The sequence below is a fragment of the Prorops nasuta genome, unplaced genomic scaffold (genome assembly GCF_024137725.1).
Source record: "Prorops nasuta isolate Cenicafe-Biocafe unplaced genomic scaffold, Cenicafe_Pnas_1.2 PNAS00006, whole genome shotgun sequence".
Classification (NCBI taxonomy): domain Eukaryota; kingdom Metazoa; phylum Arthropoda; class Insecta; order Hymenoptera; family Bethylidae; genus Prorops; species Prorops nasuta.
Window position 1 is genome coordinate 8,186,791 of NW_027116803.1, and position 17,262 is coordinate 8,204,052.

At 37.5% G+C, this 17,262-nt stretch overlaps 3 protein-coding genes and 1 non-coding gene across 5 annotated transcripts; 2 read left to right on the forward strand and 2 right to left on the reverse strand.

The window, feature by feature from the left end:
* Positions 1 to 133: 133 nt before the first annotated feature.
* Positions 134 to 10,236, reverse strand: su(r) (dihydropyrimidine dehydrogenase su(r)). The gene is made up of 16 exons (XM_066728672.1): positions 9,793 to 10,236; positions 9,290 to 9,400; positions 8,802 to 9,137; positions 8,273 to 8,581; positions 7,846 to 8,172; positions 7,371 to 7,581; positions 7,075 to 7,259; positions 6,656 to 6,871; positions 6,355 to 6,519; positions 6,118 to 6,270; positions 5,888 to 6,008; positions 4,659 to 4,921; positions 4,237 to 4,413; positions 698 to 922; positions 431 to 588; positions 134 to 351 (listed from the first exon to the last, which is right to left on the reverse strand). The coding sequence occupies exons 1-16, from the start codon at positions 9,835 to 9,837 to the stop codon at positions 285 to 287; spliced, it is 3,069 nt and encodes a 1,022-aa protein (XP_066584769.1). The 5' UTR covers positions 9,838 to 10,236; the 3' UTR covers positions 134 to 284.
* Positions 10,237 to 10,405: 169 nt separating this feature from the next.
* On the forward strand, positions 10,406 to 13,944 carry LOC136774405 (odorant receptor 10-like). Of its 2 annotated transcripts, XM_066728677.1 has the most exons (7): positions 10,406 to 10,742; positions 11,944 to 12,130; positions 12,471 to 13,009; positions 13,096 to 13,195; positions 13,362 to 13,469; positions 13,610 to 13,765; positions 13,846 to 13,944. In XM_066728677.1, exons 2-7 carry the CDS (start codon positions 12,080 to 12,082, stop codon positions 13,900 to 13,902), a joined length of 1,011 nt encoding a protein of 336 aa, XP_066584774.1. In that variant the 5' UTR covers positions 10,406 to 10,742; positions 11,944 to 12,079; the 3' UTR covers positions 13,903 to 13,944. The 2 variants fall into 2 exon arrangements, with proteins under 2 accessions (XP_066584774.1, XP_066584775.1); XM_066728678.1 differs by lacking the exon at positions 11,944 to 12,130.
* TRNAG-UCC (transfer RNA glycine (anticodon UCC)) lies at positions 12,242 to 12,313 on the forward strand. The gene has a single exon. It is a non-coding gene; the product is annotated as a tRNA-Gly (tRNA).
* Positions 13,945 to 14,014: 70 nt separating the features above from the next.
* yip2 (yippee interacting protein 2) lies at positions 14,015 to 17,205 on the reverse strand. Its single transcript, XM_066728676.1, has 8 exons — positions 17,047 to 17,205; positions 16,141 to 16,307; positions 15,928 to 16,059; positions 15,586 to 15,850; positions 15,271 to 15,446; positions 14,977 to 15,177; positions 14,477 to 14,631; positions 14,015 to 14,377 (listed from the first exon to the last, which is right to left on the reverse strand). Exons 1-8 carry the CDS (start codon positions 17,063 to 17,065, stop codon positions 14,293 to 14,295), a joined length of 1,200 nt encoding a protein of 399 aa, XP_066584773.1. The 5' UTR covers positions 17,066 to 17,205; the 3' UTR covers positions 14,015 to 14,292.
* Positions 17,206 to 17,262: the final 57 nt, after the last annotated feature.

A 17,262-nucleotide genomic window follows, 5' to 3' on the forward strand; every position in this document is an offset into this window, starting at 1 on the left:
TGACGCGACGCGTGCAAATATAAGACTGATGATGCACGTACTCGGAGTATGCGTATCGTTAACCCAGCTGCATATGTACCTCTTAACAAATTTAAGTTGTTAAAAGAATTGCTGGATAATTGAAAGAGCAAGCTGTAGGCAGATGAATTTTATTCACATAGCGCATGCATTCTATATAATAATAAAAACATTGAAAAACTTTGAGAAACGATCGATCCTTTCCCTATATGTATATATATATATATATATATATATGCTATTTGCTGCAGCTATAGCTCCAAGATTCAGGCTGAAATCTGCGCAGGTGGGATTCCCCTTTTTATCACGTGTGGAATCGTTTTGGGTACCATTCTGCAAAAGGAATTAAGAAGATATATCCCATTGGTGTTAGTTTTATGGCAGATTTATACGTATGCTTCTTTAGTCTTACGTGATGCAATCGATGATTGGGCAAACGGATAAGCAGAGATTACAGCCAGTGCAATCGTTCGTGACCTTTGGGATATGTGTCTCGGGATGAAATTCGATCGCCTGATAGCCAGAATCGGCGCAAGCCATGTAGCACTTTCCACAATTTATGCACAAATCCTGCAAATCGTTCGAGGTGCTCTTTATATTGACAGTTTTTTAAAAGCACTCAACTTCTTTATATATATATATGTATAATGAATTATAAAGGAGGAAAAAAAAGACTTGCATCGTCTATAAGAGCAACCACTTGTTTCTGCTTGTCCAGTTGTTTATGAGAGCTTAGCTTCTCTACCGCCATCCCTATAACGTCTTTCACAGCAGGAACTTTACCGATCGCCTTGGGGACCGGTCTCGTCACTTCCGGTACCGCTTCCAACGGATCCGACGCTGCTTTAATTTCTGCCATCTTCCTCTCTCGCTCCTTCTGATATTCTCCAAAGTAAGGTACGTTCTGCAAAGGTAATGCAACAAAGGATATATATATATGCAATAATGTAATTATCACTTATTTTCTTTCCTCTTTCGAAACGAAATATCCAATTTCTGTCGTCAGATCTGTCCATTGTCTCGTTAACCACATTACAAATATTAGATACCTTGTAACGAAATAAAGAAAGTAAGTAAGTTTCGCTGTAATAGAGAAATCATTTTTTTCTCTATTGCGCGGTGAGAGCTTATCGTCCGACGAAATATCCTATCGATCCGTACACACGTGCATTAGTCTTAACTCTCAGCACGGTGTATAACAACTTGTCAATTATATTTATGTAGTAGGTAACGCACGCTGTACGAACAAGTTATGTTATTATAAGAATTACTCTATTCATAAATATATGTATATATAAGAAATTTATATATATATATATATATAGAAAACACCAAGAGTCGTTACACCTGATCGTAATCCGTAATAAGAAATAACTTTCAACACTGCATGGGCATGGATTTCGCCCATTGTAATAAGCTTGAGGTATTACAAAAAGTATCCTAGATAAAATATACAATTAACCCACTCGCTGCCAAGGACGAGTATACTCGTCTTTAGTTTTCTGCTTGTAAATGATTATGTATGATAATATATGTGCACTTACCAAGAAATAACAGGGTTTTGGTAAACAATAACACTCAAAATATAAATGACAATAGGAATGACTTCATATAATTTAGGCTTGGCAGCGAATGGGTTAAGTAATTCGTAGGGTCATCTAGGCAACTAGAAAATGTGCAATATATGTATGTTATTGTTAAAAAATCTGTGAGGTTTATCCGACATGCGACGAAAATCGAGGAATCGAGGTAGGATCTATAGAGTGAATTGTGAAATTATATATATATGGGGCGTTCCATGCCAAATCGAACACCCTTGGACATTTGCATTTTTGATTTTTTCGATAATTTTTTTCCTGCTAGTATAGATTAAGGTTAGCCTCCATGATTTTTTTCAAATTTTTTCATGAAGCCATGCGGGAGATTTGAATTTTTGAAAAATTATGGTTCTCGTCAACACTTTTTTTTTTTAAATACTGATAACTCCGCGAATTATTATCGAAATTGATTGTATTTTTTTCAATATCTTCGTTTTTAAACGTACTTTTTAGTAAAATTATTTCAAAATTAATTTCTTCAATATTGCTATGATATTTTCCCGTATAAACGTAATATTTTCATTTTTAACAATGTTTGTATCGATCGATTTTTTTCAAACTTTTTTATAAAAAACTGTATTTTTTTACAAATTTCAAGACTAGTCTCATAATGGGCAAACTTTGGGAACAATTTTTTTTTTCAAATTTTTAATTTTTAATTTTTATTTTTCAATTATTCGTGCTGATAAATACCTGAAAATAGAATTTTATACTGAGCAACTATTATTAATAATCATTTCTCTAACGCCTAGCGATTATCAATTATTTATAGTGATTTGGGATAAAAGATGTACAAAAATAAAGCATTTATTATACTTCGTTGAGTTTTTCTTTTATTAAATATTATGACATTTTCCACAAATTTATATAAATAGTCAATTCGAAATTCAAAGGATACAGTAGGAGGAGCACTATGAGTCTATATGAGTCAGTATCGTCTTTCGTGATCGGTAATCAAATTTGAATTTAAATTAATGTAACTGTAATGATGCAACCAACGCTGATGGAATGTAAAAAATTCCCTACATTTGAAATTGACCTACTTGTGCGACATTAACTTAAGTTTTGTACAGTGATCTTTACTGATTAAACTGTAAAGAATATTGAATAAAACTTAAGTTAATCTCCCACACATAGTTCAGTTTTATATCTAGGGAATTTTTTACATTCCATCAGCGTTGGTTGCATCATTACAGTTACATTAATTTAAATTCAAATTTGATTACCGATCACGAAAGACGATACTGACTCATATAGACTCATAGTGCTCCTCCTACTGTATCCTTTGAATTTCGAATTGACTATTTATATAAATTTGTGGAAAATGTCATAATATTTAATAAAAGAAAAACTCAACGAAGTATAATAAATGCTTTATTTTTGTACATCTTTTATCCCAAATCACTATAAATAATTGATAATCGCTAGGCGTTAGAGAAATGATTATTAATAATAGTTGCTCAGTATAAAATTCTATTTTCAGGTATTTATCAGCACGAATAATTGAAAAATAAAAATTAAAAATTTGAAAAAAAAATTGTTCCCAAAGTTTGCCTATTATGAGACTAGTCTTGAAATTTGTAAAAAAATACAGTTTTTTATAAAAAAGTTTGAAAAAAATCGATCGATACAAACATTGTTAAAAATGAAAATATTACGTTTATACGGGAAAATATCATAGCAATATTAAAGAAATTAATTTTGAAATAATTTTACTACAAAGTACGTTTAAAAACGAAGATATTAAAAAAAATACAATCAATTTCGATAATAATTCGCGGAGTTATCAGTATTTAAAAAAAAAGTGTTGACGAAAACCATAATTTTTCCAAAATTCAAATCTCCCGCATGGCTTCATGAAAAAATTTGAAAAAAATCATGGAGGCTAACCTTAATCTATACTAGCAGGAAAAAAATTATCGAAAAAATCAAAAATGCAAAAGTCCAAAGGTGTTAGATTTGGCATGGAACGCCCCATATATATAAATAAATTAATATTCTAACAATAACGTATAGATATATAGAGGACGTATAGATGATCGATGATGGCAAATACATGAAATTAATAAAGAAGAAAATCTTTGTAGAATATTATTTTCACAGATGAATTTAGGTATAGGATGCTCCCCTTCCCATGCAAGAAATGAAGATACATTCCAAAGCGATATCGAAGAACTTTTAGAACAAGTTACACTGAAAAAAATTGTTCATAGATTTTGACCCCATTAACAGTTATTCGTGATATCAATAAACTAAATTTATGTATATTATGAATAATTCTAATTATTCATAATATACATAAATTTAGTTTATTGTTATCACGAACAACTGTTAATGGGATAAAAATTCATGAACAATCTGTAATATCCATGAACAATTTTTTTCAGTATAAGATGCATCACTATTATATTCTCTTGGCATGCACGTGCTGTAAAAAATGGAGAAACATATCTGGAGGAATCGAAAGCATGCAGGTTCGATTGACAACTGCATGCCTATAATAAACAGCTGATACATTAATTATCTTAATTTAAAGGAAGCAATTAACTGATATTCGATGAGCCGTACGTCGCGTCCCCTGGACTCCCTGGACAGCTATATAGCTGACAATTATAGTTACCTTGCCGAGCGCATGCTGCAGAGACACTGCTTTCCCTCTTTGATGCTTGAACGTCGGAGGACTTTGTCCATCCCAATCCTTCGTCTGATTCAAACTCTTCAAATACAAGAGTGCCTTTAGCCCAGTGACGTAATCATCGATCACCGTAAAGTCTTGGTTTTGAACGGCACTGCAGACCTTTAAATCGTTTATACATTTACATATAAATATATATATATATATAGAGAGAGAGAGAGAGAGAGAGAAAGTCTCAAGGTTATCGAGTGACATTCGTACATACGCGTCCATAAATTAAAAGCGTCGTTCAAAAATTCAAAATGTCACAATTTCAAAGTTATATACATGCACATGTGTATATACGTAAGGTATTATACAGTTGAGAAAAGGTGCATGTGAATTTGGAGGGGGGGGGGGGGAGGTACCTGAAGAACAGATGCACCGCAATGCAAGAATTGAAGAGCGACGTCCGCAGAGTCTATGCCGCCTATGCCGAGGATCGGAAAGTTTGGTAGATTTTTGGCGATGAGAGAGATAGCTCTCAAGGCCTGTGGCCTCGTCGCGTTTCCTGAGACGCCACCGTAGGTCGATGATTTGGCAGTGCCCACCGCTGGCCAAGGTGTCCCATTCGCCTGCAGACCCATCAAGCCTTGAACCGTGTTTATCGCCGACACTCCGTAAGCTCCGCCTGCGCTCAAAACAATAATATTTCATCCGTACATAATTGCAATGTATAAGAAAATTCATCGAGTGCGGACCTGATGGAGGGACGAAGAAATTTTCAAATGTCAAAGCACAGTTGTTTATTCTTCAACCCCCCTGATTATATATATATACAGGGTGTAACATTGAGGTAGGTCAATAATTTAAAGGGTTATTGGAGAGGTCATTTACACCAACTTTTGTTAATGAATATAGGGTCGCTGAGCCCTGAATGAGTTTCTACCAGCGTTTAAAAAAAAAATATGTTAAAAAAATAATACGTCAAATTAAGACGTTTTCAACACTTACGAGCAACTTTAGATTCATTTCCTTCTTAAAGGAAAAATATCTTCATATGCCCGGTGTCACATGCGCAATCCTAGATATACACTACACTAAAGTATTTCACCACTGTATTTCGTTTGCCTGGTCACACACACATACACACATTAATTATAAAGTAAAATAAATGTTCAAATTGTCTGATCTTTATATATTCTTGTTTTAAGAAGGAAATGAATCTAAAGTTGCTCGTAAGTATTGAAAACGTCTTAATTTGACGTATCATTTTTTTAACATAATTTTTGTTTAAATGCTAGTAGAAATTCATTCAGGGTTCAGCGACCCTATATTCATTAACAAAAGTTGGTGTAAATGACCTCTCCAATAACCCTTTAAATTATTGACCTACCTCAATGTTACACCCTGTATATACACGTGCACATTTCCATATATAGATCTAATCTCCGATTTTACGTAAGAATGCAACGATCGATGATTGTTCGAGCGAGATGAATATTTCACTAAAAGCAGATTTGTCCATGATATATAGTTTTTTTTCGACGAAGGAGTGATTCAGTTGTTATATCTTTATAATAGCGGTACAAAGGTATATATAAGTATATATATATATGATGCGAAAGCAAAATAATAATATTTCTTGATTAATCACCTTCGTAGGCAGCCTGGGCGATGGAGCCAATATCGGTGATGTTTGGCGTTAATTTGACGAAAAATGGTATTTTAACGGCTTCTCGCAGCCACCCGGAAATATCCTTGACTAACCGAGGATCCTAAAATTGAGAAATTTCTCGTTAAGGTTCGACGTACATATATTCGCACCTTTGGTCGATTTACTCTTTTCACACGAGTCTCAAAGTAAATTTTGCATTTTCGACTCACTTGTCCACAGGCCAACCCCATTCCTGACTCTCCCATTCCATGTGGACACGAGAGGTTCAATTCCAAGGCATCCGCGCCCGCAGCTTCGACCATTCTTGACAATTCTATCCAATCTTCCCTATTGTACGCACACATGATACTGCCAATAATGATCTATGGAGGGAAAATTAGGGAGCGATTGTACAAGAATTTTCTCTCAATCTATATTATATATGTGTACTCGCAAGAAATTGCTACTTTTTCAGGAAAATCGCGCTTCAATTCTTGGATGCTGTGACACCAATAGGCGGCTGTTTTCTCCGATATCAATTCGATATTCAGGAAGCTGCTTTGTTCCGGTCCATAATGGTGGCGAGAGGTACTACCCTTGACGATTCTTGGCGACACGTTGGTCACGAGGTCCTGCAATGCACAAAGAGGAGTAAGAGACGTGAGCATTAGTTGGTATCTTTCGAGCTTTCTGTATTCGCCTTAAGATGGTGGTTTGTGCAAAATGATATATGTGTGTGAGAGAGAACTTATCAGGAGTGAAACTTGCCTTATCCAAACCAAAAGTCTTGGTCACGGCAAAGGCCCAGCCAGCCTCGAAGGCACGACGTAGCATCGCACTGGTGGTAGTGGGTGGTGCCGAGGCGAGCCCGAATGGATTTGCAAATTTTAACCCGCATAATTCCACGCTAATGTCGACCTCGTCGATCGGCGAATGGAATTTTGGTAATTCAGGCTGGTCCGCTAATATCGAGCCATACCTCTCCTATTTCCATCGTAAAAAATATATATATATATATATATATTTATGTAACTCTTTTCCTGCACTCGATTAAACAATGTATACCGCGTCAGGTAGGCGCCGGTTCGATCGATAGATCGCATTGCGGTACAATTACATGTCAATTAATGTATACATATATATATATATATATATACACGGTGAAATAGACAGATCGATATACCAACTTGAATATATTTATGCATGTACCAAGCTGCTATTTTTCCATCGTTGACAGACTCGACGGTGGTCTGCGAGACCCCAGCTAGATCGCCGCCACAAAACACTCCGGGAACCGAGGTGCTCGTGTCTCGATCGTTCACTTCCGGTACATTCCACCTGTTCAGTTTAATCGGCTCCATTGCTTTCCGAACTGAAAGTCGTTTTTTATCTATTATTTCTGTTGCTATTGTATATTAGAGAGAGAGAGGCATACTCTTCTTAAATTATTGTGAAATAAAAGAGAAAGAGGAAGGTCAACGACCTTTTGGATCGTAGAGCCCGGAACCAAAAGCCGAGATGACAAAGTCAGCCTTCAACCTGACAATTTGCTCCTCGTCCTCGATCCAATCCCCCTGATCGTTCCTTTCCGTTCGGAAGAATTCAACCGCCACGATCCTTCCATTTTTCACGATGACCTTGCTCGGCGACAGGAACGGTATCATCTCGCATTTCTCAACGTGTGCCAGTTCCACCTGTGAGGCACACACGTGCATTGGTTCCATTATTGCAGATTATTCGCTATGTGCACACCTACACATTGGTAGTCAGGTAAGAATGTGTAGTGATGCATATGCATAATATCAGCGCTGACTGTCGGTAAATTTTGTCATTTTTGCCGGACTTTTTTTGTTTATGTATATTGCTACACATTTTTATCTGACTGCCAACGTGTAGGTGTGCACATAGCGAATAATCGTATAAGAAATTGAGTGAGATACAAGGGAGGGGGTACGTACCTCTTCGGGAACGGCTCGAATATTGGTGAAGCCCTTGCGGAAAACCACGAAGACCTTGCTGGCAGCGCACCTGAGGGCCGAGGTAGCGCAATCGAAGGCAGTGTCCCCAGCGCCGAGAACTATGACGGTCCCGCGAAGGTTGGGCAGAGACCGTTTAGCGGTGCAGCCGCAGAAACCTGGCTTGCTAGCCCTCGCAACGGCCGGAAGAAAAGTTTTCGACGTGTAAAATCCCATTTCCTCCGAGAGGCCATCGAAAATCGGCTCCCTCTTCGCTTCCGGAAGTCCGATGCCCAGGAAGATCGCTTCGTATCCAGCATCGAGTAATTTCTGTACAGAGTGTGCGTGTAAAATGTGAAATATTAAAATTTAACCCCTTCTCTATATATATATAGTATCTCGATCATGGTAAATCCAAGCCTATTCGAACCTGAATTGTTAGATCGCTTTCCGATAATGCATTTCCGGTTTGGATCTTGACCCCTAGGTCCTTGACAAGGTCCACCTCGAAATTGACCACGTCGTAAGGTAATCGGTACTGCGGAATCTCGGATGAGCTCAAACCTCCGATGTAACGTTCCTTCTCGAAAATGGTCAAGTCGAGGTATCCCAAACGTGCGAGAAACGTGGCGCACGAGAGGGAGGCTGGACCGCATCCTATCAGTGCGATCTTTGTTTCCGGATGATCCACGCTTTGACCTGGTATTCTTGTTTGTGGTATCTTCATCCTCTTGAACACCTGTGTCGTTGAAACATGTATATATATATATATATATATATATCATGGCGGTTTGATATTGTATAAAGAAATTCGGGATAACTGTGCGCAGCGGGTAAGTGTGTGCATTTCCTGTTTCTTTGAACGGGAGGATGTTAGACAGCGGTCTATATGGTTAGAAATTGAAAGGAAAGTAGAGAGATGTAGAAATAAAATTATTCGTGTAATTATATATATATACGTCAGTGGCGAACTGCTGAAGGCCGCCGATATTGATCGGTCCCTCCTCGGTAGCGTAGAGGTTGCATCCACCGACGCAGAGATCGCTGGTCGGACACACCATTCCACAGGTGAGTCCCAGTGGATTGTCCGAGAGGATCGCTTTGGCGGCTCCGTAATAATTCTTGCTCGATATCGAAGTGATGAAGGACTTGATGTCCAATTGCGTCGGACATGACTTTTGACAGGGTGCATCGGCGCACTTCAAACATCTGGCCGCCTCCTTCAGGGCTCCGCGTTCGCCAAGAGTCGTAGGTTTTATGTCCTCGAAATTCTTCGTCAACGACACGCAGCAGCTCTGCGGAAAGGTTACATTTTTAGCTGCAATAACTGGGCTTTTTACGACCAACGAGTATCTCGATTCATAAGTGCACTACTGTTATCTCGATTGAGCCACTCCAGCCTTTACTGGCGTTATAATGGCACTTTGTGATTTGTTCGATAACTTACGTCACACTTATCCCTTGCGTTCCTCTTCCACAGCTCTTTGCTTCTCTTCGTCACGATCGACGGGACTGCATTGGCGTAAGGTCTCACTTTTGGATTTAGAATGAGAATATTCTATAAACAGGAGAGCTAGACTCCATTAGTCGATCCTATGTGAAAAGGAGAGGAGGGATGATGCAGTAAGGGGAGACAAGGAGTTCGCATGGAGCTTCCAACATATATGCGAAAAGAGAGCCGTTTATCTCGTCAACTATATATATATATATATATATATATATACATGCATACGTAGCTCGCGATCTTTCTCTTATCGACACTCGACCATATATGCACCTAGCTTTACATTCAAAGACTCGAGTTGTATACGTTTTTGTAGAAAATTTGCTCAACTGTGTAATATTGTTGGCAAGATACACAGCTAGAAAAAACGTAAATACTCTCCAGAGAACGTTTCCGAGAATATATATATATATATATAGAAAAACTATAAGTGCAGGACCACTTACCTCAATGTCAGGGATATCCTTGCTGAGTAGAACTGTATCCGCCATTCTCTTTTCTAATCCGAAAACTTAACGATTTGGAATAAATCGACGATTAATGATTATTTTGATCACTTTTTTGGAATTTCCGTGAAAATTCTAACGAATTTGACGCACGAGCTACTGATGGAGTGAGCTTGATTTTCGAGTGCATATATATGTATATCTATACGTCAGTGATATCAATTCATCCAGCTGGAGATAAATATTTGCTAGAAGAGAGAGTTAGGAGCGCGAAGCAATCGAGCCGAACCTGTTCGTCGCGATCGTTGTATGTAAACAATTGTGGGGTCGGAACGGATTAACCGCGGGGTGACTGCAGAGAATAACTAAAGTATAACGGTTGTGTACTTTCGTATTTCGTTCGATGCGAGTGGTACACGATGTTTCGTTCACTCACTGCTACTGCTTTCGAGATGCGGGGCACGAATGGTCGAGTGGTACGAGTGGCACGACTGATCAGAGATAAACGTCCAATCGCCTTACGATTAGCCTTTCAGTTTATCTCTCGTGCGCACGAGCACGCGCTGCAAGGCGAGTCTCCGTTTCAAACTTGACGCGATGCATCTTCACCTATATATATATATATATATATATATATATATATGTAGTAACGGTTGATAGGAGTAAAAAGATCGATATAGGCGAATAATTGGAAGAAACGGGAAGAAAAAGTTGAGTGATTTCTATAGAACGACTACAAATGTGCAACACTCGAATCCCAGCAGCTTTAGAGCGAAACAACTCGCACGGATCGCATTTGCGTTGGGAACGAGCTTATCACTGGGCAGAGTGGCCCTGCTAGCAAGTAGCAGTTCGGATCAACATTTACTTTCTAATTGAATTTTATCGCTCTTCGCTGCGTGGCAACGATACATAATATGCTGTGCTGTGCTGGTACATTTATCGATAAGGTATATATATATATATATATGACGCGTGGGTTCGAAAAGGAAGAGATTAAAGATCAAAGTTTAATCGTTTTGCTCCATTTCCCCGAGAAAATCTTTCAATCTTCTTGGACGCTAGGCTTCTTCAGTGTATATATACAATAGTCACTCGATAAATTTCTCTATTCAGAACTGCATGTATTCATATATCTATATAACGATGAGTTTAGAAATCACTGGCAAAGAAGCATTCGCGAGTAATTTGCACGGCTTATCTCGGTCCCCATGTATGTTATTAAGAAGTTTCATTAACATCAACGAAAACAATGATATCGTGTATCGTATCGAAATTTCATGTTTAAAGCTTTTATGTACACTCGATGAGAAATGCGTGTATAGACCGTCAACAGCTTTACCGTTGACTCGAATAAACTGACACTATAAAATGAACAATGTACGAGCTCTCTCTCTCAATAATGTAAACATCACAGCAGCGTACGTTGCATGGCCAGTCTTTCGTTATATGTGTATACAAATATAGAGACACAGACATTCCTAGTCCATTATTAACTTACGGCAAGCGAATGTAATGACAAAGCTTGATTCGAATTCCGATAATTAGGGATTTTAGAGGAGCTATCGATGTTTGACCACGACAGCTAGGTTAAGGTAAGGTATGATATTATTAACCGAGAATGAAAGCTGCGTTCGAGCGTTGCTTTCCTTTAATTCCGGCCATTCCGGCTCTCACTGTGATATATCACTCGCTTTGCAGTTGACTCTGCCTGCACCCTTGCGGTTCTTGTGATCCTGGCTAATGACAAGCGTTGCAGTATAGATATTCTATAATAGCTGCCGCACTCAGCAGCGATCGAGAGGGAACCAAACCTCGTGCATAGAACCTTCAATTTGCATAGATAGAAGCGCGTGTCGTCGATTAGATCCTGGCAAAAAAAATCACCTGCAATAATAACCTATATATATATATATATATATATAGGAATATATCGGGAATAATTGGATCGCGCGTATAAGAATTAAGAATCGAGAGCTTGCGTAGCATAACAGTGCAGTAAGCATCGAAATCAGAGACCGAAAGAAGCGTGTGTGCGTTCTTACATTGATCGATTGTAAACAATATAACCTATAATTTAAGAATGGACGATGGCAAAGCGAAGAATAGGAATTTCCATTTAAGAGTCAGTCTGGCAATAATTCATTACAGCGGTACATTTGCACCGGAAGGAAGCTACCGTTGGTTATACTTCATCTACACGGCGTTCAGCTTCGCTTTTCTATTGGGCATCGTCTTATTGTCCGAGATAATATTTTTGTTCGTACATCTGGGCGATGTGCCGAAAATGGTGGCAGTCGCTACCATGCTAATGACCAATTCTGCTCACGCTCTCAAGGTCAGCCTTTTATTTACTTTATGTATTAATCGCGCTCAACGGCGCGCACGTGTTAGTTGCAGGCTGATAAATAGAAGAAAATCCCGCCACTCGATGTATGTATACAAGTGCGCGATGGTGGTGTAATGGTTAGCATAGTTGCCTTCCAAGCAGTTGATCCGGGTTCGATTCCCGGCCATCGCACTTTCTTTTGCAGTCGAGTCGACGCTATTTGAATATGCATCCATGCACTTTTATAATATTATTTATTAATTTATAATCGTTTGTTATATATAGTAGCCTATATAGGTATAGCTGATATTTATAATTAAAGCGAAAGTTTTTATATATCCTCTTACAGTTTATAATTCTCGTTGCACGAGAGAAAAGATTGCGGAGGCTGCTCGATATAACCAGATGCGAAATGTTCAATCGAGACAATTTGAAGTATGAGAAAATAATAGATTCTTACGCATGGAAAGGGATCTTCCATCACGTTGCTTATCAAAGTTTCGGAACGGTGGCGGTCCTCTGCTGGGGCTTCGCACCAGTTGCCAATCTGGTATCCGGAAGGTCGAGGCGACTGCCGATGGAAGGATGGTACCCACTGAACGTTACGGCCAGCCCGGCTTACGAGGTGATCTCGATGCATCAGGGCCTCAGTGTCTTCATCGCCTGCTTTCACAACGTAGCCATAGACACTTTTGTAACGGGCTTGCTCACGGTGGCTTGCTGTCAGTTGAAATTGCTCCAATGGAATTTGACTCTCGTTCACGACGACGAGGAGCAGGAGCCACCCTCGTCAAACGTCAACAAACTTCTCGTCGCTCCTCGTGTTCGTCGACAAATTATTTATAACAAGTTTAAGAAATGTCTCGAGCATAGCAATATTATTTACAAGTGAGTATACCCTCATTATATAAATATATAATGACAATTATTTAGAGAAGCCTATATATGCTTTATATTATTATTCTTTCATTCAGATTTACGAGAAACATACAGAGCACCTTTGGTACCGTCATTTTTATCCAATTATTCGTCAATTGTATTATTATCTGCTTAATAGCCTTTCATATATCCCAGGTATACTATACCACATCGGATATTACATTTTATAATAATTTTTTATTCTCTACAGGCTCCTTTTATTTTGTTTTATTCCATTTATATAACGCGACGAATATTTATGCGCGCGAAAAAAATATCGAAATATTTCTATTCATTTACCTCGCGTTAAAATTATTTTCAGATGAAAATTTATATCCCTTCCGTTTTAATCGGCATGCTGACTTACATGTGCTGCATGACTTATCAAATATTTATTTACTGCTGGCACGGAAATGAGCTTCATCTTCATGTTCGTATTTAGCGTATGATATATATCTATATATAGCTAGTATTTAAACAGAATATTATTTTTGTTTTATGTTTATTAGTCACTGTACGTATATACACGCGGTTCAATGCATATTGCAAATAATGGTATTTCATTGGCAGGCAATGGACTTAGCTTTGGCAAATTACTCGTGTAATTGGTTCGAAAGTACTAATGAATTCAAACGCGCTTTGCAGATAATGATGATAAGAACCCAACGACCACTTAGATTAAGCGCAGGAAATATCATGGTGCTTAATTTAAATACATTTATGGGGGTAAACGATGAGAAAGACTTAATTATTAAAAATTATTATAATGTGTTAAAGTGAGAAATTAAAGCAATTTAATTTTTTAGATTATACGTACCTCCTACTCAATTTTCACCGTTCTTCAAAGCTCTACGAATAATTAACTTTACGAAATACAGGTCTTTCTAGAGAGTACCATGTAGGGCATCAATAGATACATATGTATATATATATATACATATATGTGTGTATATAGGTATAATGAAAAACCTCGGACTCTTTCAATATAGAATTCTTTTTATTCCACAATCTTATTACTTGCAAAATACAAAATGTATAAACATTTAAGAAAAAGTAATAACAACTACAAAAGTTTTAGAGTACTCGGGGTATAAGAATATAAAATAGATAGAAAAATATATATTTCCTTCAGAAGCATGCGGCATTAAAAAATTTTATTTACAGCTAACATTATTTCACTCGTTTCATTCATATTATAGACGAGTAGTAGCACACATGAAGATCGAAAGTATTATTTTAGTGTATTATCCTTTTCAAAGGGCTTCCACCATAACAGCTATTCCTTGACCTCCTCCAATGCAAGCAGATCCAATTCCAATAGCGCCCGCTTTTCTTCGTCTGGAAAAGAATCGATAAACGGAATCATAGTAAAATCTTTCTTTATTCGACTTCTCTCTCTCTCTCTCTCTCTCTTGTTTAAATTCAAGATAATTATACCTAAGTTCGTGAACCAAGTGAGCTGTTATTCTGCTACCAGAAGCAGCAAGTGGATGGCCAAGAGCAATAGCTCCTCCATCTACATTGGTTTTATTAATGTCCAAATTTAGATCTTTGATACAGGATAATGTTTGAGCTGCAAATGCTTCGTTTATCTGGTAATATAAAAGAAAAAGAGAAACACTCGTTACTTTAATATTAAAGAGAATATTACTTTCAAAGCCAAGTATATTTAAAGAGAATCATGATATGATTGTTAGTTTGCAATCAGTATCACTTACTATCAGAAACTTTGAACTGTCTATGTTTGATTATATCGAATAATAACATTGGAGCGTTAAGAGATATAAATTTTAACAAAAATTTCACAGTGTTGTAAGAAATAAAAGAAAAAATAAAAAACTATATATATAGAGGGTTTACGCAAGTAAGATGTGTGGAATTGGCATACACACATACAGGCTTACTTATATATATGTACATGTAAAGAATTATATTACCTCTACCAGCTCGATATCTTCAATTTTTTTGCCAGTGACTTGCAATAATTGTTTGATAGCTGGAGATGGACCAATACCCATGATTGTGGGGTCAACACCTACAATACTGTATCCTATTAGACGTGCCAAAGGTTTTATATTCTCTGACTTGAGCGCTTCCTCGCTAGCCAGTATCAAAGCTCCTGCACCGTCGCATACCCCCTGCAATAAGCCTCTGCGATAACTTTATTGGCCTATAATGTCAAGGCCGTGGAGAAGCGTACAGTGATCGAGCCACTGCTAATTTCAACATACAGATGCGGAGCCAGCAGTGACCAAACCGTCCTTCTTAAAAACAGGATTCAACTTTGTAAGACCTGCCAATGTCGTCTGAGGCCTTGGGTGTTCATCCACGGAAACTGTTAATTCCTGCTTCTTAACTTTAACCGTTACAGCTGCCAATTCTTCCTTGAAACGACCAGAGTCGTTGGCTGATGAAAGAAAATTTTAATGTTAAACTTTGTTACTAAGGCCGCACGTGCGATTGCAGCATAAGAGAACGGAAGAAGAGTACGTGCAATGTTATAATTATATATGTATATATATATATATATATATATATATGTATACCAGCTTTCCATAATTGTTGACTTCTCAATGAAAATTCATCGACCTGTTCCCTCTTGAGACCGTATTGGGCACCGAGTTTCTCAGCAGTGATGCCCATAGGTGAGTTGCAATAGGTATCTATCAATCCTAACCACAGTGAATCCTCAAATTCGTGTTTTTGTCCTAACGTCGTACCGTAACGAACGCTCCTAACAACGAACGGGGCTTGACTCATATTCTCTGCTCCTCCAGCCAAAACTATTCTAGATTCTCCCGTCAAGATGCTCTGAAAATTTGTTCAATCTTCCATAAAATATTGATACATAAATATATAGACTCATATTTTTGTCTTCGGTATTTTACCTGAGCTGCGGAGACGATCGATTGGAAACCAGATCCACAGAGTCTGTTTACAGCAAACGCGGGCTTCTCCATCGGGATTCCCATTTTTAACAACGCATGGCGTGCAAGGAATGCGCCATCGGAGGATGATATCTATTGTACGAATAAACGATTAACGAAAATCTCTTCTTTTCCTTATTCGATCTATATATGTGTATATATGTATATACTTACGGGCAATACATGACCAAATATGACATTGTCAATTTTTTCGGGCTTTAGTCCTGCCGATTGTATAGCAGCATTTCCCGCGACTACTGCTAAGTCTGCTGCACTTTTATTGGCAAACACACCACCCATCGTTCCAAATGGTGTACGCTTTGCAGCGACGATGAAAATACCTACAAAAATATACACCCAATTGCATATTCATACTCTCGATATGCACGTACTAGAAATACTGTATATTTAGAAACATCGTTTTATAAATTTGAATCCCGCAGCTAACGAGAAATATTCTTTCCGAGTAACCTTTTCTCAGGATAAAAAATGATTTCTTTTTCAACTCTCGTGCGCTGTCATGAAATTCATCTGTTTAGAATTTTTAAAGCGTTCGTATAAAGAATTTAAGAAATAATAATTTTTTTCTTTTCTTCTTTTTCTTTTAAATAAAGAGTTCCATGACTGTATTATCGTGGACATCGTCACATCAGCATAACGATATTCATGCGCGAAAATGTGTGACTGTGACTTTATGCATACGTAGTGCTTGCCAAATATTACAAAATTGACCGATAGACTGCGCTGATTGTACGCAATGTGTGCTCACTGCTCAGTATTTACTAACTGTTTTCACTGTCATGGTGTTGGTATACACATTCCCTGTAGGAATACCGTATTGCAAATAAGATCAAAGTCCAATATTCTTTTTTTTAAAGTCACTTTTGTGAATTTAAAATTGCGAAATTATGATACATTGTTAATACATACATAATTAAATAATCATTAATTATGTATTAAATATACTCCAATTTGAATAATTAAACATATATATTTATTCTAGAATGTACAGTTATATGTGGAAGTAGTAAATTTGAAAAATAGTAAGACACGTAGATATATTATTTAATTTTTGCGTACCTTTTGTTGTGGCAGACATTGTTAAAAAAATAATCTATCTCGTTTTAAATAAACGGAAAACTCCTTTTATTATTATAATTGAAAGATTAGAAGCCAAGATCCAATCCGCTGCGTTATTTAACGTATTTAAGCACGAGACTACAATGATATCTTGATGAGTCAAGCGAAGCGACTGAAGCGTCTTGCTCTGGAGTACTGCTGCAATGCTACTACTGA